Source organism: Pseudonaja textilis, chromosome 4 (genome assembly GCF_049901715.1).
Source record: "Pseudonaja textilis isolate UNSWEBS1 chromosome 4, rPseTex1.2, whole genome shotgun sequence".
NCBI lineage: Eukaryota > Metazoa > Chordata > Lepidosauria > Squamata > Elapidae > Pseudonaja > Pseudonaja textilis.
In genome coordinates, this window is record NC_141993.1 from 50,028,390 (window position 1) to 50,055,379 (window position 26,990).

Below are 26,990 nucleotides of genomic sequence, written 5' to 3' on the forward strand. Positions count from 1 at the left end.
GCGCGTGCGCGTCTCCCAATCACGTGTACCGAGGTAAACTTCTGTCACGTTAAAAGAATCCCCTCCAGCGATTGGCAGGAATAGCGGCGCGAGTTTCTAGGCGGGTCTGCGGGCCAAGGTTGTGGCAACGGAGCCGAAGGGCAAAGTAGGCATTAAGGTTCAATTATGGAGGGTAAGAAGCTTAGCCTCTTGCTTAAAGAGCATGCAAATAATGTGCAAACCATAGATATTGTATTTCCCAAGATACTAATTTTGGAACAAGATGGGAAGCTGTGTATAAAAATCAGAAGTCATTTCAAAAATACCCAAACGACCCGAGTCTCTTTATTGGCTTGCCAATCTAAAATATAAACATCAAGTAATGTACTTTATATGATTGTATTATTAGAAATGGTTATACAGGGCTAAGAAGTAGTGACTATATTTTTTATGTTGAATAGCTCAAAACGTTTTATGTCTAATACTCAATGCGTTTTAATCAAAACTAGGAAATGGACAAAATTGCTTTTGATAGCCCCCCAAAACTTGGATCACTGACCAGCTCAACATTCGGCTATTCTTGAAGAACTTGCCAACCACATTTTAGTATCATGTACCTAGTCCATTGGTTTCAGTATATCATGCAAACGAATAAAAGTGGATTGAGTAAGCCAATTGGATCAACTTTGGCCACTGAAGCTCAGTAGGGATAACCTTGTTCTTGGCAAATCCCCATGAAATCTGGGGGGTGTAAGCTAATTAGAGAAGTTGAAAACATATCCCCAAAGAGCAGTTTACTTCCATATTATTAAATCTATGCATGATACACTCTCTCCCCCACCCTCCCACTCCAGAAATAATGCTAGGTCATTATTATAGTGATCTGGAGTGGAGTTTGTCTTGAGTCTTTTTTTTTTTTTTTTTGCAATCAGGTCTCTCATTTCTATCAGGAACAGAGAGTTAAGCATTGCAACTATCAATTTTGCACAGAAGACAAGGAACCTTTTTCTCTGTGCTGACGTGACATGTTAGCAAGTCACAATCTAGCTAAGTAGCTGAGTTTAAGAAAGTAGCTGAATTTGTTTCTTTATGGTTTATGGTTCAGTGACTCATGTTTCTATATTATTCTAAGCTATGGTTCTTGAATAATATTTTATCAAATCTAACTGAGCTTGCAAAACCCACAGAACCATAAGCTAACTATATGAGCTAGTTCCTATGATATATTGAGCCACAATTTAGGACCGGGTTTTATCTGAGCAATGAGCTGTGCAAATGCAAGCAACTGTATTAATTCAGTGTTTCCTGGGTATCAGTTCTGAATGGGTGTATAAGATAGAAATGAGATCACAGGTAGGAAAGAGAAATCCTAACTATAGAGTAAATTTAGATGGGATAGCAGCGCTGAACATTTAAAAAGGGCAAGAAAAAGAAAGCACTGCCTTTGAACTGTGCTTGATTCCTGGTGATTTCATGAATATATTCATGCAGTTGTCTTGGGTGCAATACCCCAAAGTGGCTCTGATGAGTGTCTTCTACCAGAATATTTTTAAAAATTTACTTCTTAGTTAATTGTTTAAATTGAATAGGTATGGTTTGTTTTGGAAACATAAAACAATGGACAAATTTTTTTTCTGAAATTCAGGAGACACAATGCAAATTGGTTGAACCGACAGTATTGAATTAGGTGGACCCAGGCTTAAATTGCTGTTCATAAGCATGTAAACATAGGAAGGGAACCAACTAAAGAGTTAAATATCTCATAAATCATTTTTCTTTTTAAGAAAAAAAATTGAGATATGAAAGAAATGTGGCATCAATTAGATCACTGGTCCCCAACTAAGAGGTGTGGACTTCAGCTTCTAGAATTCCTCAGTCAATGGGAAATCCAAACATTTTAAAAGTTGTAAAGGTTGGGAAACAGTTACCAGGCCAAATGCCATGCACAAAAGGAACAGGTACCAAGGAAGCAGTTGGAGCACTTTCACTGTCATGTATGGCTTTTTATGTGAATTATGTATTTATACATTATTAGCTGAACCATAAGTGAGCTGGCACAGTGATGTGGTTTATTTTCTTAGCAACTGTACGGAAGTGGGTTGCTGCTGTTTTCTCTCAGGAGGTTGACCTACCAACCTGGAATTGTCCCGTAATCTCCTAGCCAAGCTCTAACCAGATTGGGTTTGGTTTAGCTTCCCAATTCAAACGAATCAGCCAGCTGCTGCCCCCTGCTGAGAACTGAATTGTTTATTCAAAGCAATGGTACTGATTTGCACGACACGTTGAGTAACCATATAGGCTGACTGCGTGTAACATTATTGTATATAAGCTAAAATGATTCGGTGCGTCTTGTAGCTTCGGGAAATCACCTTTCCACTGAGCCTTTTGGCATTTGGGAGGGAAATGCCTCTTTCCCCTTAACTCGCCTGTATTCTAGTCCTCTAGGAGGAGTTTGGAAGGGTGTCACCCTGCTTTGGCCCTACGCCTCCTCCGTTGCAGCCCCGTCTCGCCCGTCCCCTCGCCGCTGGAATTGAGGCCAGGGTCACGGACTATCCGCTTCCTGGCGGAGAGGAGGCGGGGCGGGGCTTGAGCTCCGGCCGCCGAGTCACATGCTCACCTGGAGAGGGAGGAGCCCAGAAGTGTCTTCCAGGGCCGCGGCACTCATCCCGGCTCAGAGCTCTGTGGGGTGGCGGTTGTAGCGCTGTAAACGACCGATCCCTGGGCCTGCCCGGTGCGGACCTCGCTTCGGCAGTACGGAGCCTGCTTGCGGGCTTCCCCCTTTTTCTTTTTTTCTTTTGCAAGGAAAACCCGAGGATCTGAAGTGCGGAGGAGAAAGCCCCCCAACCGCGTCTCACAAAGTTTGGGCGTCCGGAGGGCGAGCTGGGATTTTGCCTCATGCGGGGCGAGACAGCCCTGAGCCGGGCTCAGGCACGCAGGTCCTTTGAAGTTGCACCGTGGGACTTCGGCCATGGGCAGCTGCGTGGGAAGACAGCGCAGAGAGGGGCCGATCACCCCGGGAAACCCGCGCAAGCGAGCCGGTGAGCTCCCTAACTAAACCGTCCGGGGCCCTCGGGAAGGGGGTAGCTCAGGCTCTGTAAATACCGAGAGCCGCTCTCCGTACAGCGCTTCTCCTTAAGGCCTAAAGGGGGAACCACGATCCTTGCTCTAAGCGGGCACCGAGCGCGACCCGTCCCAAGCCTGAGAAAGGGTGCCTCCGCGCTCTTTTCCTGCCCAGGTGTGTGGCTCAGATGAGCGTGCAGTGAAGCGGGCATCTCTCTCTCTATACCTCCGTTCTTGCTGGAAATAGGGAAGTTATCCTCCCGGGTTATAGAGTTCTGTAGGTTCTACAGAAATGTCTCTCTCTCTCTCTGTGTCTATGTTTGGGGTGGGGTGGGGGGTTATTTCCCATTCTGAGTGCAAAGCTTTGAGAGTAATCCCAGGTCCCTTGAATTCCTTCTCTAGGAATTTGGGGTGATCTGGAAACTTGCCTACTCACTTTATGTAAGAGCCAGTCCAGCCCGTCTCACCAGGTTGAAGTGGAAACTGCTGTGCCTCCTCTTCTCACTAATGCAGACATGCTAGCTGGGTTAAGGACTGCTTTGGGGCTAGCAGGGTTTCAGCACACATGCTCCATCCAAATGTACTCCTAAGAGGAATGATTTGTGGTTTCATCCTGCCAGAAACAGAGATTTGGCTTTGCTGTCTGATTTTTATGTACGCCAGAATATAGAAACCCTTAAAACACATCCTAGAGGACTACAGTATTTGCTACACTAAAGGAATATGGCCTTCACTAATATGTGGATCAGAAATCCTTGTCTGATTCCATGTTCAAAGTTCCTGTGTAAATTTTGCAAGTTGGGACACAGAATCTGTGCTGCTTGAATGCATGCATGTGATCCTTTGTGATGTAGACCCATGTGCATAAGATCTGCCCTGATTCTTTAGTCCATGTCAGTCAATAGCATTATTATTCCCTTTCTAGACTAAGAACTGTCTCACTCTGCTGTAGTTGCATTAGCTGGATCAATAGCAAAAACTGTTCTAACCTAACAATGTCATCAGCAGTATTTGACACTCCAAATGTTGTGGTACATAAATACTGATAAAGGCTTTTTGAGGATTGAGCAGTCCTGACTTCAGCAAAAAAGAAGCCTCAGTAATTAAATAATCATAGAGGGATGGAAAAGTTAGTTTCCGTGCTTCACTGTTCAAGATTAAATTTTATTTTTAAAGTTGCAGATTAATCTCCCCATATGCTTTTAAACAACAGATAAAAAGCAGGGAGGAATGATCAATGAACCCTTGCTATTTTCTGCTTCAGGGAACTCTATTGTGAGAAGGATTATTTTTGGGTTTCAGACCAGGAGATTTACAGCTGGTCTGCTTTCATTAAACAGCTTGTCCTAAGATGCCCCTCAGACTTCATTGAGAGTTGTGGGGAGACTGATACCATTGGTTACACACAGTACTGTACTCTGATGCTTGATATTTTTGCATCTTTTTTTTAACAAGACTGATCTTGTAAAACAGAAGAACCAGTCTGTGGAGGGCTAAGGCTGGTTTGTAGCTACTTGGAACAGAGTGAAAAGAATAATGATACAGACTGTCACAGACATATGTGGAGTTATCCTAACAGGGAGTACAAAAAATGATGAAAGAGATAGTGGATAAGAAAAATACACATAAGAGAATGTTTAAAAAATGAGAATGTAAAAATATTGTATAGTCGTGTAGAGCAAAAAAATAATTGCAAAGGATGTAGTTATTCTTTAAAAAGGCAGAGAAAATGCAGAGCAGTTTTAATGGAGAAAGGAAATGAGCAAACAGCCTCAAGCAAAGTGAATAGACTTAAAAATAGATCAGATATTGTAATTTGGGATGAAACTAAAGTGACCAAAAGCTTTGAGGAGTATGAAAGATTGTGATATATCAAACAGAATTGAAACAAATACTATAAACAGTAGCATCTAAGAAAAAATAGGAAAAAAAACATATTGGAACATTGAAAAATAAGTCTGTAAGCGCAGATAGTGTAACAGGAGAAATATTAATTTATAGATGTGATTTAAATATTGAGTGATTGCATGACTTGTGTAAATTGTGTGTGAAAACTGCATCTCTGCCAGACAATTAGAAGAATGTATTTTTCCCATATAAAAAGGGAAAGATAGCATGAGTTAAATGCAAAAAACTAGAGTTTTGTGGGGAAATATTTAGCATAATTTTGACTAAAAGGGTATGGCCAAAAATCTAAACTTGTTTTATGATGGACAAGAGCTATGTAGACCAGAATTTGTAGTTCCACAAGTCATTGAGATGTATATGAATGTGAAAAATAAACTATATTGCATGTTTGTTGACGTGCAATATAGAAAATTTTTGTTGAAAAGTTTTGGTAAATCTGAATTATGAATGTGGGTGAATAGGAAGTTGCATTGATGAAAATGATATGAATAATATCTGATGGAAGTAAAGCATGTGTGATAATAAATGGAATGCATAGCGTTCAACATTGAGCAGGAAATATTACAAATGTGTGTGATATTTCCTTGGTTGTTTAATGTAAAGATGGGTAGATGTTTAAGGAATGCTTGTGGTAACATGAAGACATATCTAGATTGGGTGTGAAGTGGTGTATACTTTTAGGCAGAAAGTGTTATGAGAACCTGAGTGATTCACATGGTATGATGTAAAAGGGAGTATGGAACTGAGAATTGATGTACCAAAGACCAAAGTAGCTTTTCTTGACAAGGAAAATGGAATGAACAATTGCAAGTTATACCCAAATAGTCAACAACTAGAGCAAGTAAATTGTAACTTGGTAGAATAGTAAATAAACAAACATAGATGAAGAAATATTATAAGGCATGCAAATGCTGGTAGAATTGTACTAGATACTATGTGAACTGTTACAAAGAATGAATGTTGTTGAATGAAGTGAAAAATTGTTATGTATAAGAATATGCTTCTATCCACTTTGTTATATGCTTGTGAGACTAAGCTATACTAGAAGAAACATAAAAATAAATTGAATGCCCTGGGAATGGGGTACTTAAGAAATGTGTGTGGTCACATAAGAGAGGATCAAGAATGAATGAGTGCTGAACGGGTGTAGAAATACAAAAATGGTAATCCGTATGAAACAATTATACAATTATATTGGAAATAATGAAGATCAAATTGCAACATAATACAGCAAAAAAGAATGAATGGGCCAAGGGAAAAGGGAAACTGAACAATTCATGGTTGGATCAAGTTGATGTGATCCTCAAAAAAGAGAAGTGAGATGTTTAAAAAGCAGATAGCACAATAATATATGAAGCAATGTACAGGCATGTCAGAAGCAAAAATATAAGGATAGGAAGATGTGGAGAAATGTAGTGAATGATGATAGCATAAAACTAGATTTTACTATATTTTCCTTTTTTTTCTATTTACCCCATGCCATAATTTTTTTTTGTTTACTACTGTCTCTTGATTATTGTACATGGCATAATATTGCTTACTCTCAAAAAGAAAAGCAATGTAGTATCAATGGTATTTCTTTTAAAATTCTTGTGTGGAAGACTAGGATTTCCTTCTTAATTTTTTTTTTTTTTTTGAAAATCTGAGTGTGTACTTTAAAATGAAAAGTAAACTTCTTGGCATAGTTTGCAAATCTTGGGAAAGAATATCTAATTTTCTTCATGGGGATCACTGAAATATCTATTACGAATAGCTAGATTGTGAGAAATAGGAAAGCCTATAGCTTGGTCATGGATGTAGGATTTCAGTGTACAAGGTCCCAAGATATTTTTAATGCAGATTTTTCAAGATTCAAAGTCTGACAAGTTGCTGTTGTATACTTCATATTGAACTTAGATGTTTCCAATAAACTATGGTATTATGTATTTCTTAATATATTTCCTTCCAGTGTTAAAGATTTTTACTATCAGTATCTACTGATTTTCTGATACAAGATGAAAGTATTGTGAGAAGTTACACTTTTCCAGAAGAAAATGTATTATTATTGGACTAAAGAATTAATCTTTCTATGTATTAATTTTATCAGCATATCAATTTATTTGCATTAGGCTGCAATACTGGTATTATTGAACCTAATGAGATGGGTCTTATTATTTGGTAAAAAGTGTAAGATTGTGATGTTAAGTAATACACTGGCTGTCATAAAAAGCTGAGTAGCTTTGACTTCTTAAAGGGTGGCACTCCAAGTATATATTGCTGGCATTTTGCAAATATGAGCTTGGATGAATATCAAACACACAGCATAAATACATCCTTAGTAATGTTTTAAAAAAGTATTAGCTAGAAACTACTTAGTAAAATGGCATTTTTAGTCTAAGAAAAAGATATTTAAAATATTGTAGAGTATGGTTTGTAGTGAAATTTCAAAGAGTGGCAGGATAGTTCTTTCCCCGTTTTATCCAGTAAGTATGATATAAAATATTCTAATTATTTAAGAACACTGAAGTTCTATGGAATTCATAGTTAAAGCATTTTTATTCTCTAATTATCCAAGTGTCAAAGGCTATTATTCTGCTTTCCGGTCCTAAATTATGGGTCCATTGTTGTTCAAAAATCATGTGCTCCACCCCAGAGATGACTGCATTGGAGTTATGGGTGGAATGATAATTCAGTCTCCATCCAAAAGCATTATTTGGGCCCAAATTATTTTGACAATGCTCCTGCAAATTCAGAATCCAATGGCTATAATAAATTGGAATTAAAAAAAACATTCTTGTGTTTACATAGATGGATAAACCTAATGTGCAAATGGTTAACGTATGGATTTGATGTACTGATAGGTTTGTGAAATTCCCTGACTGGGAATTCTAGATTCCATAGATCTGTTGATGAGTCAGCTACATCTGTTACTAATTTACATATGATCCATAAACTCATATAAAGTTCTAGAATTCTATAAGCAAAGCATACATACCCACTCTAAAAGTAGTTATCTAGTTTGGGTGCTATATGGTATGATTGATGTGTTTATTCTCTTTGAACAGGGTGATTCTGGAATACACCCTGTTAAAACAAGAAACTGGCCCCACCAAAGGACTGTGGAACTGACTCATGCCTTTGCTTTGCTCATATAGCCACTGATAGCAATTGCATGTCTCTTGCTTCCAGTAATAATTACTATTTTGTAGGAGGCAAAAAATGAGAAACAGGAAGTAGGAGGGATGAGTAAGTGGGTTAAGAGAAACCCTTGTAAGCTATATTTTTCCCAGAAGGAGGCTGACAATCTCTCATCAGATGCTTGTATATAATGTATGTGGGGAAGGAGGCTGACAATCTCTCATCAGATGCTTGTATATAATGTATGTGGGGAAGGAGGCATTTCTTAACTAAGATTTCTCATTCTCCCATTGCAAGAATATTGTTCCCGTCCAGTAGAAATAAAAACAGCAACATCAATTTAAGTAGATCCTTCCGATCTTGGTAATGTTTAATGACTTAATATTTAAGAAATGTATGCCATGTATTTGATTTCCAGAAAGTAGTCACAGACAGCAACATAAAGTAAGCAGTATGTAACAGTGGTAGCCAATTTGGAAGCTAAGTGAACATTTGTCTTCGTTGGTACTTGACTGGTGATTATCTGGGAATATCAGAGAGGTTTGCCTTGAATGGGTACTTTAAAAATACCATTAATAGAGTTAGGCTCAATTTAGATGGATCTTTTATCTTTCCAAAAAATAGTCACTGCAGCAATTTACAAATATAAAAACATAAAAACAATAGCAAATCATTAAAACACAGTTGCAAAAAGCCCAAAATAACAACAACGCTAAAAACAACTGAGCCAGAATCAATAATTAACCTAAATAACAATAGAGTCAAATGCTTATTTGAAAGTAAATGTCTTCAGTTCCTGGTAGAAGATGCCCTAATCTCTAGGGGCAGGAAACCTATGCATTATTGATATGGTCTTCCTGTCCAAGAATTGTAGTTTCAGCATTAGATTTATTTTTGCAGGCATACAGGCAATATGAGAAGTGCCAGTTGGGATAAGTCTTGTATGCCTATAGCTTACAGCACTGTTGCTTAAATTGTGTAAAATAAACTTTACTGGGTTTTATTAGCCATATCATGAGTGTAAACTCATGCTGTCTTGCCCAAATGAATTTTCATTGGCCTTAATCTAAAGACATTTGAATTGCAACATGTACAACAGATGTCCTTATGTACTGCTGATGTTTCTTCTTCAGCTTCTCAGATCCTTTCTTTTACCCTGTTTTCTGGCTCCTACATTCTCCCTCCTAACTCCAATATTCCCTCTCCTAGTGTACTGCTTCTGTCTCAACTATATAGGTCCAGTGAGTTAGGAGGTTAGAACCTTTTCAATAACACACTTGGATCCCCATCTTGTGAAGAAACATTCACAAGGCTGTTAATATATTTAAAAATGTGCAATATATAGTTATAACCTTTGATGTAAGGCACATTTAAACTGAAAAATATGTCATTAGTTTTGAAAATTGTCATCTTTAAATATTCCATATCTTCCAGTTTAAAGAGCACACACCAAGAATAGTCAAAGAACTCTGAATAAAATATATCAGGAAGACATAGGAATAGTGGGCCTGGATTAAATTTGTAAAAGGAGGACAAACTGAAAAATTCTACTTTTCCTACCGGTATCACCTTTACTTTTTATTATTTCAGTCTAGGCCAGGGTTGTCGAACTCGAGGCCTGGGGCCCAGATCCAGCCCGCAGGGTGCTTAGATCTGGCCTGCGCTGCCGCCTTGGAAACAATGAAGGACCGGTCTGTGATGCCTCTGCCAGCAAAAAAGGAGCTTGTGAGGGCAACATGTGGCCCTCCTGAACTCTGTTTTTGCTGGCAGAGGGTTGCAGAAGACTGTCACAGCCGAAAACGGAGTTCGGGAGCCCGATTTCTCTGGCAGAGAGCTTGGGCCACCACAGGCACCCCCCCCTACAACATGAGTGATGTCATATTGGCCACACCTACCCAGGTTCCCCGAGGTCAAACATCCTGATGCGGCCCTTAATGAAATCGAGTTTGACAGCCCTGGTCTGGGCACTAGAGTCTACTGTATTGGTAATAAAATTATATGGATATGCATATCAATTAGAAATTCATGTCAATTTTTGAAAGTAATTTGTATTCAATTTCTAAAATATTTAACACTTGCAGTAATGTTGCTGAAGTTCCCTCCTCTGGTTTCTTTTTCTGCACATGTATACTCTTTTTTGTGCATACTTTTGCTGATCCTGTAAACAACTGATTTTATTATGAAGTTAGGGTGGAAATAGGTTTCATAGCATAGTAAGAATGGCCTTTGTCTCCTTTTTGCATGCTATATAAACCCGATTGGGGGATCTACTTCTTCATAAGCCAACTTCTTAGTAGTGCTAAGAATCTACTTCTTCTCACCTATAACAGTCATCAATTAATCCCCAGCTCCCAGGCCTGTTGTTTGTTTTGCTCAGACAATATTACCCAGCTGCCTTCCCATATGGCATCCAAGGTAGCAATCTCACCTGGGATCCTAAATTTAGATTATGCTGCTTGAAGGTATGGCTCACAAATTCAATAGAGAAGAATTTATGTCCTTAGTTTAGCAACTAAAAGGATCAGGTTAAGTGTATCTTATTCTGGTGTCCAGTGAAGATCTCTTTAATGCAGTGCTCTTATTTTGCTATATTCTAAGTCATTTTGCAGAATAGAATTACGTATAATTGTCACTCTAAACTGTCAGAAGCAAATTAAGATGAATGTCATACATCTTCGATGTCATGCATCTTCAATTGCAGCTGATCATGTCATCATTCAGCCGAGCTAAGAAATAGCACTGATCAAAATTTTCTGTCCTACCGTATGAAATGGTAGGAGAGTTCCATCCTGGATGGCAAAATATGATGACATTAGCTCCTATCTCTTCTGTGCTGAATTAACCATGTGGTTTTTTCCAGAGGTAGAGCCAAGCTTCATAGAAGCAAGGCCTAGGTTGATGAAGCTTTTTTCAGCAGAGCATTTTCATTCTTCTGCTGCTTAATGCTAAATCTGTTTGGCCGTGTTGTGTTTGGTCTGCTCCAGTTTTACTCGGTTAAGCCAAAAGATAATTGGGGCTGAAGAGAAGAAAATATTCTGTGTGACATAGTACAGCACTGCGTAGATTGTCACGCAGGTATAGTCTTGACAGTTCCCAACACTACACAGCTACCATCATTTAATGGACAGGGTAGTTCTTGGCTAAATCATCAATCATTTACAGCTCCTAGAAGTGCTCTTTCCCCAAAAAAAGCTGATCTGTCTATTTTCTTGCAGAATGTCTCTTTTATGCAAAGCAATTTGTCTTGCAAGGACTTATGCCGGGCAGGAGGAAGGAGAAAGTGGGCACAGCTGTGTGCAAAAGACATGCCTGGGCAAGAAGATATGGAATAGAACTTATATAGCACACACAACATCTTGTTTCAAGCAAGACAAGTAGAATACAGTATGCATTCTCCCTTTCCATACCAAAGAGGCTGCATTTATACTATAGTATGACTGATGACTCCTCCAGAGGCTTGCCCAGATGTTAGTTCAGAGGTGGATAAGCTAGTCATGGGCACTTCAGGAAAGGAGTTGGTCAGTGGCTCCAAGTAGCCAGCTCAGAGTGATTTGGCTGAAGGTGGAGAAAGCATGCAGCTGCAGCTGGTAAGAGATGAGGAGGCGGAGGAACTGCCTCCTGCACTGATCTGAGAACTGGTAGGGCAGAGAAGAGGCAGGAGCAGTGAAGGTCAGCCTGATTACTCATGAGAAGGCAGCTTTGTCCCTCTTGATGAACTGCACCAGAAGGTGGCGCTATTTAAACACAGCAGACAGATGGAGATGATGCTGGGAATAATGTGTGCATTTCCTAGCTGATCATTGTGATTCCAGTCTTGCCTTGGATCGTGCCTTGTGAACTCTGGACTTTTCTTGGCTCATGCACCCTCTTGTATTGTGAATTTAATTTTTCCTAGTGGATTTCTCTGGTTTGGTAACTGGTGGGCTAGCCTTGGTCTGCTTTTGGGTGAACTTGATTGGGACACTTCTGGGTTTTTAGTAAAGGGAATTGCTGGGGAATTTTAATAAAACTACTAGCCCACCCTTACATGTGTGCGTGAGTGAATAGGACAGCACAATGACTTCGCTTTAGTTCTGTACAGGTAATCCTTGTTTTATGACCACAATTGAGCCCAACACAATTGAGCGACATTTCTGTTGCTAAGTGGGACATTTGTTAAGGGAGTTTTGCTTCATTTTACATCCTTTCTTGCCACCGTTGTTAAGTGAATCACTACAGTTGCTAAATTAGTAATATAATTATTAACTGACTCTGTCTCCTCCATTGACTTCGTTTGTCAGATGGTTGCAAAAGGGGATAACATGATGCCGGAACACCACAACTGTTGTAAATATGAACCAGTTGCCAAATATCTGAATTTTGATCACATGACCTTAGGGATGCGGCCATGGCCATAAGTGTGAAAAACTGTCATAAGTCACTGTTTTAAATTTGAATGGTCACTGAATGAACTGTTGTAGGTCGACTCCCTGTATATAGTAACACAATTACCTTTTTAATATTTATGAATATTTGTTACTCTACTTACGTAATCGGTTTCCTGATGAAGGGCAATTGTTATGGTTTGCCAATCTTAAAACAAAAATACCTTTGGGATTTGGAACTTTTGAATATATATAACCCTTCTGTTGGTTATACCACAAGAGAAGTGGTTTCACCAAGCTCCTAAACTGCTTTTTTGTGGTCATATTTTGCAGGGAAACCTGCTTAGGGAAGTTCAATGGACAGTTTGTGAATTGACATGCCCCCCGCTTCCTTAGGTTTTCTCCCGTTCCCTGTTCTTTGGCTGGAGGAATTGCTCTTTGTTCTCACCTTTTGTGTTTGTCTTTCTACTGTCTTTGACTGATGTATTCCTGAGCTCCAAATATGTAAATCAACATATATACACATTTTATAAATTTAACTTCATATTAATTTTTACCAGATCAGTGTTGCAAGAACATAGTAAAAGCTATATTTTAATTGGAAAAAAAGCCTGTCTGGTGTAGTACAAGTAGACCTCAACTTACAACAGTTCATTTAGTGATTGTTCAAAGTGACAATGGCGATGAAAAAAGTGACTTATGACCATTTTTCACACTTATGACTATTCCAGCACATCCCCATCGGTCAAAATTCAGACACTTGGCCATTGACTCATATTTAGATGATTACAGGGTCCCGGGGTCATGTGATTTCCTCTTGTGAACTTCTGACAAGCCAAGACTATGGGGAAACCAGATGCACATAACAACCATGTTACTAACTTAACACCTGCAGTGATTCACTTAATATCTGTAGCAAGAAAAATGGTTAAATGCGGCAAATGTCGCAAAACTTACTTAACGAATGTCTCACTTAAGAACAGAATGTTTGGCCTCAATTGTCCTCAACTGAGAACTACCTGTATTTTGTTTTTGAGTCTATGATGCGTACAGGAAGTCTAGAAGTAGAACTTTAAGGTAGTAAGCTAGTATCAACTGGTTTTCTGTTTGTGAAATTCCGTTTATGTCGTTCAAAGAATAAAAATGTTTTCAACATAATTTAAAATATTTTTTCTCTAATGCCCCACTTAGGTCCATGAGCTTAAGGTTATCTCCTTTGTACCTACTTCCTAGATTCATGCCCCACCTCACGTTTTAAAATTAGGATGTAGGATGATGCGGAGTAAAGGGTCAGCTTGAACCTTAATCTTGATTGCTATTAATGTTGTGTATTCACTGAAAACATTTTAGAAGATAAGATAAAAAGAATGGGGAACAATATCCCAGTGCTTAGGTTAAAAAGTATGCCCACCTACCAGACAAAAGGTAGAGGCCTTTTGAGCATTTAGAGTGCATCCTGGTTAGAAGATGCTGTGGGTACATCAGTTTGCATTCTGGGAAACAGGTTTTTGTAATTAGCCTTGGCTAACATCACAATATCTTGTGGAAGAGACCATAACATCCTTTCCAACTTTCCAGACATGTCTCTGGACCCAAAGTGGTGGGGGAGCTCTGATCTATCCTATAAGTGAAGAAATGGAGACTGGATAGACTCAGGAAAGGTACTCTAATAGTTGTCATTATTGTAGTCCTCTTATGTGTTTTCTTTTCTGCAGATTCTATTGTTGACAATGGGTACAAATTCATTTAAATAATTCGTACATGAAATTATAGCAGTTCAAGACACCATAGGCACTTATTTCTTCTCAGTTAATTCTCTCTTATTACTCTTTAGTTTGGTTTTCCTTCACCAGGGAATGTTTTAAAAGCATCTCTTATGCCAGTAATCTTTATTGTACCTTTTATTTTGCTTGCATGTTACCTTTATGAAGAAATTCCAAAAATCCGGTTCAATGGCTGCTCTAACAATACACAATCAAATTGGTTAGTTCTTTGAAAACTTCACAAAGTGCACCTTATCAAGTAATGAGCTACTGTAATTCTTCTTGTTCCAAAAAAGCATTTAAAGTATTTTTGTAATTTAAACCAGTCTAGCAACTTGAAATGAAACCCGTCTTCTTCTCACACACACAAAAATTTTGCTTATGTAGTTTACTTCTCTTATGTTGTGTTTCCTTATCCATTGGAAATTAGACATTTAATATTATCGGTAGATATTTATCCTATTTTCACAATATTTTTATTCTATAAATTCTATGATTTTATATATTTTACATTTATTCTGTTAAATTCTATGAGATTCTTAATGTATACAAACGTTAGCTTTTATTCCCTTGCTGCAGCTTTTGTTTTTACATTTTTCAAACTCAATAGCTAACATGATAGTGCTGTAAGAGATGCTATTATTTGTTTTTGCACTACAGTATATATGATACTATAATCACGTGTACCATATACTCAATCTTTTCCTTTATTCCTTATAATTATAATTTAGATCTTGCTTGCCACAGAGATGATTAAGCTAAATGTTGATGGAAATAAAATATTTTAGTTATTAAGTAAACTGCCCTATGGGGTGGTATATAAGTCTAAGTGCTGTTGCTGTCTTTCACATTTTAAAAAATATCAGCCTCGGGATATTGGCCTATTCTTTTGAGTGCTCTAAATATTTTATATATGGCATCCAAACAATTATGCTGTGGCTATATACCCTTATGTCACACTTGCATTTATCTATCTGTCTGTCTGTCTATCTATCTATCTATCTATCTATCTATCTATCTATCTATCTATCTATCTATCTATCTATCTATCTATCTATCTATCTATCTATCATGTTGTGTGAATCTAGTCATTGTGATTTATAAATGCTGATGCTACATATACTGTAACTCAGCTCTAGCTCTAGCTATTGAGTTAGCACAATGTGGGAATCCAGATTTATTCTTCGGAAAAGTAAAGACAAAAACACTAACATTAAAGTTAATAGAAAAGAGGAAGCATGACTCTGTTTTCTGGAAGGGCGGCTGAACTGTATAACCTAATGTAGAAATGATATTTAGACCTTCCTGAAGTTTGGCCCGAAGAAGCAGGCTTGTCTACATAGGGTGAACATGACACAAGTTTATATTTTCTACTTCAGTATAGAAAAATAATCTGCTTTGGTTATTAGCCATTTTTCCTTTATCTCCCTTCCTTTTCAGAGGAGTCAGGGATTTTAGGTTTTTCAGAGATCTCAAAGGACTAGATAGAGAAGGCTAGCAGCTCACTTTTGAACCTTAGGATGAAAGTTTCCATCCCATTAAATAATTTTAATGAGAATACTAATTAGTTACAATATAAGTAAACTAGCCTTTTTCTGGGATTTTCACATGATTAAGTTGATGAATTTACTTAATACTGGATATATATAATCTTTAAATAAAATTATAAAGGTAATTTAGCTTTGAAGGATGGTTGAAATAATGCATCTCCTGGGTGTTATTAAACTTCTAATGATGTGAGAGTGACTGGCATTGATAGTGATCATTACAGTGAAATATCCAGCTATTGTTGATTCTTTAACACTTTATTCATATAACTTCTACCATACCTGTCCTTTGTGACTTAGGCCGTAGCTTGATTATAGAGCCCTTGAGTGTAGGAAGGTCATCTGTCCCAAAGCCTAGAAAGCTCATAATACTTAAAATATACAATATTTACTTACTTTTGGTTTGAGGTAGCTGCGTGCAGTTCTTTCTCTCTGTAGATAATCCACTTCACAAGTGAGATACTGGTAGTTCTTGACTTAACAACCACAATTGGGGCCAGAATTTCCAATTCTAAACAAGGTGGTTGTTCACTGAGTTGTGCCCTATTTTATGAACGTTTTTGCCACAGTTGTTATGCAAGTCTTAAATGAATCTGGCTTCCCCCGCTGACTTTGCTTCTCAGAAGCTGACTGGGAAGGTTGCAAATGGTAATCACATGGCCCCGGCATGTTGCAGCTGTAAATATCTACCATTGACCAAGCATCCAAATTTTGATCACATGATTGTGGGGATGCTGTGACAGTTGTAAGTACGAGCAGTGGTTGTAAATCTTTTTTTTCCAGTGCTGTTGTAACTTCCAGTAGTCACTAAACAAATGATTGTTAAGTTAATGACTACCTATATTTTTTTTCCGAAGGCTTGTCAAGCTGGTTCTCCTTTTATCACCTTTGGTTCAATCAGAAGGTCAAGACATGCGGCCTAAGTTGGCTAATTGTAGCATTTTGAGGGCGGACATGTATAGTGCATAAGGAATAGATAGCTGCAGAGCGAAAAGGTTGGAAGTACTGTCATAACTGACTAACTTCAGTAGTAATATTAATGCACATTGTAGCCTAGACCTTGTTTTTTTAAGATAAATCGTGTACTATTATATGATATATTAATTGGTTAACACCTTTTTCTATTTCCTATTTATAAGTTTACAAGTTGAAATTTGTCATATAGTAAAAGGATTATAAATGCTTTTACAGGTAATCCTTGATTTACGACTACAGTTGAACCCAAAATTTCTGCTGCTAGGTGAGACGGATGAATTTTGTTTCATTGTACATCCTTTCTTGCCACAGTTGTAAAGAGAATCACTGTAGTTAGCAACACGGTTGTTAAGTGAATCTGGCTTCCCCATTGGCTTTGCTTGCCAGAAGGTTGCAAAAAGGGATCTCATGGGACCCCAGGACATTGCAGCTGTCATAAATATAAGTCACTTGCCAAGCATCTGAGTTTTGAACCCGTGCCCATTGGATGTCTCAGTGGTCATGTGAAAAATGGTCATAAGTCACTTTTTTCATTGCCATTGTAACTTGGAATGGTCACTAAATGAACTGTTGTTAAGTTGAGGACTACCTGTAGTTGGTTCTGGCCCAGATCTGAGAATCTATCATGAAAGGGGGAGGTAGCTTTCCAATAAATAGTACTCGATTCTGCCTAGTGACTTAGCTGATAATGGCTGCACATTTTGGAAGTTGTAATTCTGGACATCTGGAAGTCACTAGGCTGGGGAGCTAGCTAGAGTATGCAGCTATGACAAGAAAACACGTCCACATAATTTCTTTCTCTAAGGTCTTGAAATGGTAGAGAGAATAATTCCTGTTTGTTAGGCAGGCACACTTTGGCGTTGAGGCTTAGCAAATACGGAGTTAAAATTTGGAATTTAATTAATTTTAGTTGATTGCTGACATTCCGATCTCTTGTTTCAAAAGTTTCACCTAACATTGTTGCTTAACTTACTTTAAACTGGCCTGGGTGTTTTTTACCATTAGTTCAGGATTTGTTTTTTATTTATAGGTCAGCTTTAATACTAGGCAGTAAATAATATCCTATTCAGGACAGTATTTCTTCTCTCCCTGCCAGGGCAGGCATAAAACCCACAAGAGCTACACAATCATCATCATCCATAATGAAATTATCACTTTGGAGGCTTAGCAGAAAAGCAGACTGACTTGAGCCTGAGATATTTTTATTTATTTATTTGCCATTACAGCTTTGTCCTGTCTTGAGAATATGTTTTACTTTTAGTTTTCCCTCAGTTTACCATCCTGTTTAGACTTAATCTGCAACACAGGCTTCTTACACAGCTGACTTGAAACTCAGCCTCCTTGTGCAGGCAGTCTAGATGGGATCGCTTGAAGGAATCTGACTCTGTCTTGCCTCCTTTCCAGAGAGAACATGCCTGCACTATAGGGAGGACCACTGGGGAAACCCCACCCTGCCTTGAAGGAGATCGTCTTGCTGGGCAAAAGACTGAATGACGATGGAGTAGGAATATGTTTATTTTTTTTTGTCTGGAGTTTAATAATCACAGAATTTAGCATCCACAGATCCTCTGCTTTCATTTTAAAATAATGTTTTTCTAGCTGCCATAGCTGGAACAAAAGCTGAAATACACGGCCAATGAAGATTGCACGAAATCCAGCTAACGAAGCAAGAAGAGCTTTCTGGCCATCCTTTATGACTTAGGTTCTGTCCATCTGTTCTTTCTTTCCAATCCTCAAACCTATTGTTAATACTGTAGCCTTTTTCAAAACAGGGAATGGAAAATTTGAATGATTTCCTTCATTTATTTGTGTCACTGACTTTGGATCACCTTGGTGCAAGAATATGCACGTTCATGTTTTTTATGTGTGGGTGCCAAAGAGATTATTGCTATCAAATAATGTTGATTCTCTGATACAACTGAGTGAGTGTAGTCTCTTTTGAAGGAGATGGTGCCTTGACAGCCCATGAGGACCTCCCCTGTCAAATGCAGAGCCTGATAAACAGAGCACAAGGTGATTGATTCTGCTATGTAATGTCCTTCATGGAAGTTATCTTCTACAATAGTTTGAATTCAATTTACGGAATACAAATTAAAGATTGACTTTTGTCTCAACATACGTCCACACAAAAATCATCACAACGATGGAATCCCCAATTATAACTTCAAAAAAGGCAACTATGATCTTATAAACAACCACCTCTCATCCCTTGATTGGCAATTTCTATTCACTGGATGCAATACTGTTGAAGACCATTCCAACATATTTTTACTTGAAATCAAAAGAGCCATCAAACTATATGTACCATTAACAACTCCCAAAACCAGAAAAAACAAATGACCTATAACAATAAGGAAGCTTCAATCCAAAAAGAAATCACTTTGGCGGAAAAATAAATCTGGTCATGTTGCCAACATCAAAAGCCGATCCAAAAATTTATGCTACCCGATAAAAACTGAAGGCGCCAATTATCACATTAAACAAGAAGAAAACCTTCTACGCACGAATTCCACCTGCGCTTTCTACAATTTTGTAAACAACGAACTAAAAGACTCAAGATGCATCCCACTCCTGAAAGGACCTAATGCAACAATGACACTATTAAAGCCAACCTCTTTAACACATTCTTTGGCTCAGTATTTGTAAACAGCAATGGATCATGCCCAGTATTTCCTAGTTGAACCACAGACAACTACAATGATCTAATACATATTGATTTTACAGAAGACAATGTTGAAAAAGCACTACGCAATCTAAAATCATCTCTGTATTGGACTGGACGGAATATGTGCCTACTTCTTAAAAAAGCTATCCACTGCCATAGCCGAAACTCTAAGCATAATCTTTGAAAAATCTTTCAGGACCAACTCCTTGCCAAAACTATGGTCACAAACCACAGTCATCCCCATCTTCAAAAACAGAGACCCCAGCCTAGTTGAAAATTACAGACCAATCTCTTTATGCTGCGTCACCTGTAAAGTCGTGGAATCAATTATTAACCAATCCATCATCCTCCACTTAGAAACAAACAATCTATTCTCTAATAAACAATTTGGTTTCAGGAAAAAACTATCATGTAATCTGCAACTCTTACACTGCAAAAACATATGGACTACACAACTCGATCAGGGCAAAGCAATAGACTTCTGTAAAGCCTTTGATTCAGTGGTACATGACAAACTACTCCTAAAACTAAAATCTTATGGTATCTCTGGACACCTGCATAACTGAATAGAAGCACTCCTGTCAAACAGACAACAAATGGTCAAAATTGGGAGTGTCCTATTAAATTCTGTACCTGTCTACAGTGGTGTCCCCCAAGGCAGTGTTCTAGGACCAACTCTTTTCATACTCTACACAAATGACCTCTGTGATCACATTAAGAGCAACTGCGTTCTTTTCGCTGATGATGTAAAGCTATGCAACACCACAGACAATACTGCTACCCTTCAAAAAGACCTTGACTATGTATCAAAATGGTCAAACAAATGGTAACTTCAAATCTCAACAAAGAAATGCTCTGTCTTACATATTGGCAAAAAAAAATATCAGAAAATAAAATACAGGCTGAATAGTCAAGACCTGTATGATGATCCAAACTCTGTCAAGGATCTTGGAGTACTCACCTCTAATGACCTAAGTGCTAGAGCCCACTGTAACTACATAGCCAAAGAGGCGTTAAGAGTTGTTAACCTAATCTTACGTAGCTTTTTCTCTGGTAATATTACAATACAAAACATTTGCTAGACCAATACTTGAATACAGCTCATCAGTCTGGAACCCACATTACGTATCTGATATTAACACAGTTGAGAAAGTCCAGAAATATTTCACAAGAAGAGTTCTCCACTCCTCTACTCGTTGCAGAATACCTTATGCCACCACTCAAAATTCTAGACCTAGAAAATCTAGAACTACACCGCCTTCATTCCGATCTAAGTAAAGTATATAAAATCATACATTGCAATGACCTACCTGTCAACGAATACTTCAGCTTCAACCATAACAACACAAGAGCACACAATAGATACAAACTGAAAGTTAACCGCATCAAACTTGATTGTAAGAAATACGACTTCAGCACCAGAGTGGTCAATGTCTGGAATACTCTACCTGACTCTGTGGTTTCTTCCCCAAACCCCAAAAACTTTAAGCTTAGACTGCCTACTATTGACCTCACCCCTTTCCTAAGAGGTCTGTAAGGGGCATGCATAAGTGCACCAACGTGCCTACCGTCCCTGTCCTATTGTTTTGTTTGTTTGTTTTTCTTATATGTATCCATGTATTCATATCTATATTTTTACTTATACCTATTATCTTGTAAGCAACTGACAAAAATAAATAAATAAATAAAATAAAGTGAGTGGGTAATGGGATGGGCAGGGTAAGGAGGTATCCTGCCCATCCCATTGGAAGTGCAAGTTAGTGTCTGTTCCAATGAGTTCTGTGCAAGAGTTGCTGTCTTTGAAATTTGGTCTCTGGCATTCTTGCCCCAAGCACTTCTTTGTGTATGTACACCCAGGTCAGAAAAGCTAACTGCCCTTATATCAAATCCCAGGAGCTTAGTGGTCAGCATTACCCCCTAATTCCCTGAGTCAGGTTGATGACTCTCTGTTTTGCAGCAATGAAGTGCAATTATTCGTCCAGCATCATGTGATTTTACTGGCCTGATGTTTGTAAGCAAAGCTTTTAACTATAGACTGTTTGGGATTTGTGGATATTGTAAAGGAGGGAGAACGTAGTTCTCTCATGGCTTCTGTGAAACTGAAGACACTGCTAATTATTTATATCCTTGCAGAATTTCCACTGACTGCAGTTAGTTGGGGGTTGATCAGATCAGAATTAATCAGATCAGTGTCTTCCTGCACTATCTCTCTAACATTTGATCCTGTCTTAGAGGTTGAGCATTGCAAGATGATAAACAGTACAGTAAGGTACTTGGCAACTAGGAATATGTTGATGACAGCTGGGGATATCGGTGATGATGCCTTAGAGTGAACCAAGCCATTGCCCCCATAACTTAATGTTTTCTACATGCCTCCCCCTTCCTGGCTTACCAGCCAAATGACATGGATAAATAAGCACATGACTTGGAAATTCATCAGGTTTGTTTCTTTTTTTGTGAATCTATTAGCAAACATGCCAAGGCCCAATTTTCATTGGAGCCCCCCTTCAAGGAACCTTAACTGTTTCTGCTCCAGCATAAATCCTAGGGAAAATAGTCCCCGTCCTGCTGTTCCTAGCCTTAAAAGAAAGGGTTGGATTGGATCATTGGATTCTGAGATTTTATGCCTTCCTTGGCTGGCAAAGGGGATTGATTAGCTGAACGAAGAGGTCATGTTTAACCTTTTAGTTTTCTTGATTTTAAGTATCCTTATCTTTCTTTATATTTTTAATAGGTTATATTAGTTTAGATCCTTTATTTAAAAAAATATTTAATAAAAATTGTATCAAAGAACAAGCGCTAAAATACTTGCTTCTTGAGGTCTGTTCTCAGGCTGCTTCCAGTTGAGAATGAAAAATTCTGAAGAATATGCTAGGGCATCTCTGATCAGCTGGGCTCCATAGAGTGTTAGGCATTTGATCCTAGTGCCTCTTTTTTTCACCTCCCTCTGTAGATAATAGGTATGTTTGTTTGGAAAGGCGTTCTAAACTGCAGGCAATAGGAAGCCTTTGGTTTTTCCCTCTGTTTGCAGCTGGCTATCATTGCATCCCCGGCCTCCTTAGCTAGCAATCTTCAGAGCAATTGCTGTACCAGGGGGCCCCCTCCCCCACTGCAGCAGCCATGGAAGAACAAGAGCCCTGTGTGAGAGGACAAGGAGGAGACAGAGGTCAAGGAAGACATGCATCACATGCCCTATTCTTGAATCCATTCAGTTAACCTCTCTCTTATCACAGAGACAGCAGCCTGTGGAAGCAAGCAAGGAGATGGGGTGGGGGAGGGGGGGGTAGAAAGAGGGAATGCAAGCAAAGGCAGTGGCAGAACCCGTCCCTGCTGTAGCAGCTCTCTTGTCTCCATGATGCCCTTAAATTACAGCCTGAGTTGCCCTCTGCAGCAATCCCTTCTCTACCCATTTTTACCCAGTCCCTCATAAACGGGACTTCTCCAGTCTAATGCCCCCTCTCTAGATTAGGCTAAACTTGAAATTTTGGTGTAGTGATTAAATCATCCAGGCTAGAAACCAGGAGTCCGTGAGTTCTAATCCTGCCTTAGGCACCAAGTCAGCTGAATGACTTCGGGCCAGTCATTTCCTCTCAACCTTGCTGAGAGGAGGCAATGTGAAAAGCCTTGCCTAGAAAACTGCAGGGACATGTCCGGGTAGTCTGTGAAAATTGCATGATTGAACGGGAAAAAAAAAAACCATCCTTGAAATATCCACTGGCTAGAAATTCTGCCAGCTGAAATTTTAAAGGTTTGGCAATTACCACGTAAAAGGAAATTGCTGCTAAAGTGGAATTGTTCTAAAAGAGCCACTTTGGAAGTATTCTGACAAAAAAAATATTTTTTTTTAAAGATTTAATTTTAAATTAATTTTAATTTTAAAAGAAACTTAAAAAATAATTCCAGACTAGGGTTGACTTAAGGAGTGTCTTTATGACTTGTCCTGAGTGATACTGTCACATGATTTGGCTTTTTAAAGCTGTCTTTCAGTATTCTATACAGAGCAGTGAATTTTTTATCCTTTTCTCAGTAATTGTACTTTTCATATCTGAACTGTTGGTTTTCACCATCTAGTTCTCTTTCACTGAGCAAGGAATGTGAGTAGCACCTTCGTTTTTGAACACAGAGCCTTCTGCTTTTAAATCCTGTTGACCCTGGCATTTATTTTTTACTTCAGTCTCAGCAATCTCAATCTCTGAAATAGGATATTTATTTATTACTTTTGACCAGGATTTTGTGTAATGTTAAAAGAATTCCCATTCCTGAAAATATTAATTCACACACACATACACCAACATGGTTGAACTGCAGTAAATAACTGATTCTACCTATGAGCCCCTGGTTTTTTTTTTGTTTGTTTGTTTTTGTCTGCCTGTAAGTAGTAGATTTCAGTGTTCTGGTGGGGGTTTTTTAATGAAAAAATTGATGTTATAACTCTATAAAGTGTGTCCACATCTGTCTTAACTATTTTGTTCATATCCATGTATGCATTATCCAGTCTTTCTTGAGCTAAGTATTTTATGTAGCCTTATTTAAATTAATGGTGTCTTTCAGATGGATTGGGATCACAATATCCAGATTGCCTCCCCCACCCCAATCTGTTTGGATGATCTAGATTGGAGGATATCATGTCCTATTTAAATGTCGCTGAGTTTGTTCTTATCACAGCTCTTCTTTTTAACAGAATCGTACAGAAAATTTAGTCCTGCTTTCTCCAACTTGATGTCTCCCACATGTGTTGGATTTTAACTACCGTAAGCCCCATAATATTGGATGAGAATTAAAGTGGGGGGGGGGGGAATCCAGCAGACGTGGAAAGTACAGGATAGGAGAAGGCTGGTTTAATTTTTCCCTTGCAGTGTTTTTAGTAACGTCAGATGCTATAATTGCTAGAAAAATGATGTATGCTGCATTCATTGCTTTAAGCAACAAAGGCAAATATTGTCACTCATAGTGCTTCTCAGTTCAGTGATGATCTCATCTTTCTCAGAATGTGTAGCATTCTGTTTTCTATTAGTTGTTCCTCTATTAAACTGTTCAGTTTTTGGATGACACAGCTAAGAAAGAAAAAAGCAGAAACAGTTATTTTAGCAGAATTTTAAAAATGTAACATGAAGTTTGTAGGATTTATATAGAGATGGGAGTTGAGGAAAAATTGGTATGTTCAGATTAAAACATGGGAAGTCTTAAAAATATTAAGGCTTTCTTTGTTCATATAAGGAGTTTGTGATCACACATATATGAAAAATATTAGTCAGGGTTTAATTAATCCTATCTCTGATAAAGTAGTGGTTAATTAACTAGGAAAAGCTGTCACAGCCTCAAGGAATGGTGCAACTTGCCAGCATTTGATGTAAAAAGATGAAGCAGTGGTTGTAAGATGTATTTAGAGGTTTTGAAGTTTCCTGTTTTAAAACGTCCCTATCCCTTTGCAGGTCGGAATGAACCTCTAAAAAAGGATCGTCCCAAATGGAAGAGTGATTACCCAATGACGGATGGGCAACTAAGAAGCAAGCGGGATGAATTTTGGGACACAGCCCCTGCCTTTGAGGGACGCAAGGAGATTTGGGATGCACTCAAGGCTGCTGCCTATGCTGTGGAAGCAAATGATCATGGTCTAGCACAAGCCATTATTGATGGTGCTGGAGTTACCTTGCCTCATGGTATGTCCCTCAGTACAGAACAGAAATGATGTGCTAGCTTATTAGAACTTGAAGGATATTGCTCCTCAGAGCTACTTCATTCTACTAAAATAAAATACAAAAGCATGCATTTACACACATAACATGTCTATGAAGAAAATCCATGCTCTTAACTGTGGTTATAGGAGTAAGCAGGATTGCCTTTCTCCTTGCTATAGGTTGTATATAGGGAGTGGGAGAGGCAGGTTGCAGCCCCTGATTTGCAGAGTGTCATAGAGTTCAGTGCTGCCTCTACATCTACATGAAACCACTGGGTGAGATCACTTTGTGATAAAACCGGAGCATACTATAGAAATGGAAGACTGGCACAGGAGTCTGTGACTAGGTTTGAGCAGCATCATGGTATCAGAAAGGAAGCCAGGTTCTGGAGAGAAACAGAAAGATTACGCTTGAAAGTTTTAGTTTAGAATTAAGATGATCTCAAAATAATTTTGTGATTTCTTTTTCCTTAAGCTTCTGATGCCCTCTAATGGTGTATTCATTCCTCTACAGGCTCACTTACTGAGTGCTATGATGAATTGGGTAACCGATACCAACTTCCTGTATACTGCCTGGCACCACCTATTAACTTGATTATGGAGTGGAGTGAAGAGGAGGGAGCAGAACCTCCAGAACCGGCACCCAATACTCGCCGTGAATTCCCACTGAAAGTGCGCCTCTCATCTGGCAAGGATCTACGTCTGAATGCCAGCATGACGGACACAATTGGACAACTTAAGAAGCAACTCTACGCCCAGGAAGGACTGGAGCCTGCATGGCAACGTTGGTTTTTTTCTGGCAAGTTGCTGACAGATAGGACCCGCCTGCAAGAGACTAAAATCCAGAAAGACTTTGTAATTCAAGTAATTGTCAATCAGCCTTCTGTACCAAGGAACTGAGCTAGAGATAGTTGTTGTGACTCCCAGTTTGACCCAGAGACTGAGCAGAAACCTGTGTGAACAGGTGTCTGTTCTATGCATCTAGAGAAACAGATAGTGCATTTAAAAGCAGACTGGCAGAGTCCAAAGCCTTTGAAGGGTTGCACATGCTGTCTCGCTGCAGGGCACAGTCAGCAACCTGGGCAGTAGTACGGATGTGCAATATTCAAAGTGGTTTCTGTTTCTCCCAGTGGTTTGCTTCTCATGACTATCTGGGCTAGATTTTTACCTTCCCCAAGCTCCAAAGAATTAGTTACCTCACCCATTTCTAGGCTCGGCTGGCACCGAAACAATGTCTCCTTCCTTTCCCTTCAATTCTAGTTCAGTTGGAGTTGCCCACATTGGGACTGTAAGCCTGAAATGATGGATTGTGAGTCTAGTTCTTTTCAGGGACTCAGTGTAGCTCCCATTTGAGTACTGAAAAGCTTTTAGAGAAAGCATGAGACCAAAGTGTCTCTCACATGAGAGACTACTGCCTCAGGCCCAAAGTAAATAAATCAATGACCAGGGCTAATTCTTCCATATCTAGGCTGTTGCTTATACGGAGGTTGGTATCAAGGATGACCGTTCTACAAGTCAGCTCATCCTAGTTCTATGGATAACTGCTGATCCAGATAAGTGTGGTACGTGCAGCCTGGATTGTGTATATGGATCCCAGTGTAATTTATCAATAAAATCTTTTTCCAACTATCCATGTGCCTGTTTCAGTGAAGATTTAGTTCAATTTTTTCATATCAAAATTAATAATATATGTTAATGACTCATTTTGTACAGTACACTACTAAGTACAAATAAGGGGATAACAAAGAATGAGCTCTAAATTACAAATCAATTTGTTCATTTTTCATAAGTCAAATTAGCTGATTGATAAACATACATGTACCAACTTTTATGATGCAACCCAGCATTCTTAATATGGCAATTTTATATAGACCCATAACTGCAGGACCCTAGAAGCTCACATCAGTTGTTAATATTTAGATGTGTCAAAACTTG

At 38.6% G+C, this 26,990-nt stretch overlaps 1 protein-coding gene across 5 annotated transcripts; it reads left to right on the top strand.

Annotated features, from left to right (window-relative positions):
• Nucleotides 1-60: 60 nt before the first annotated feature.
• UBTD1 (ubiquitin domain containing 1) lies at nt 61-26,686 on the top strand. 5 transcript variants are annotated; one of them, XM_087932907.1, is made up of 4 exons: nt 61-172; nt 24,060-24,129; nt 24,811-25,038; nt 25,570-26,686. In XM_087932907.1, the coding sequence occupies exons 3-4, from the start codon at nt 24,864-24,866 to the stop codon at nt 25,953-25,955; spliced, it is 561 nt and encodes a 186-aa protein (XP_087789033.1). In that variant the 5' UTR covers nt 61-172; nt 24,060-24,129; nt 24,811-24,863; the 3' UTR covers nt 25,956-26,686. The 5 variants fall into 5 exon arrangements, with proteins under 5 accessions (XP_087789033.1, XP_087789031.1, XP_026556994.1 ...); XM_087932906.1 differs by lacking the exons at nt 61-172; nt 24,060-24,129 and adding exons at nt 2,901-3,017; nt 14,007-14,089; XM_087932905.1 differs by lacking the exon at nt 24,060-24,129 and having other exon boundaries at nt 150-172.
• The last annotated feature ends 304 nt before the right edge of the window (nt 26,687-26,990 follow it).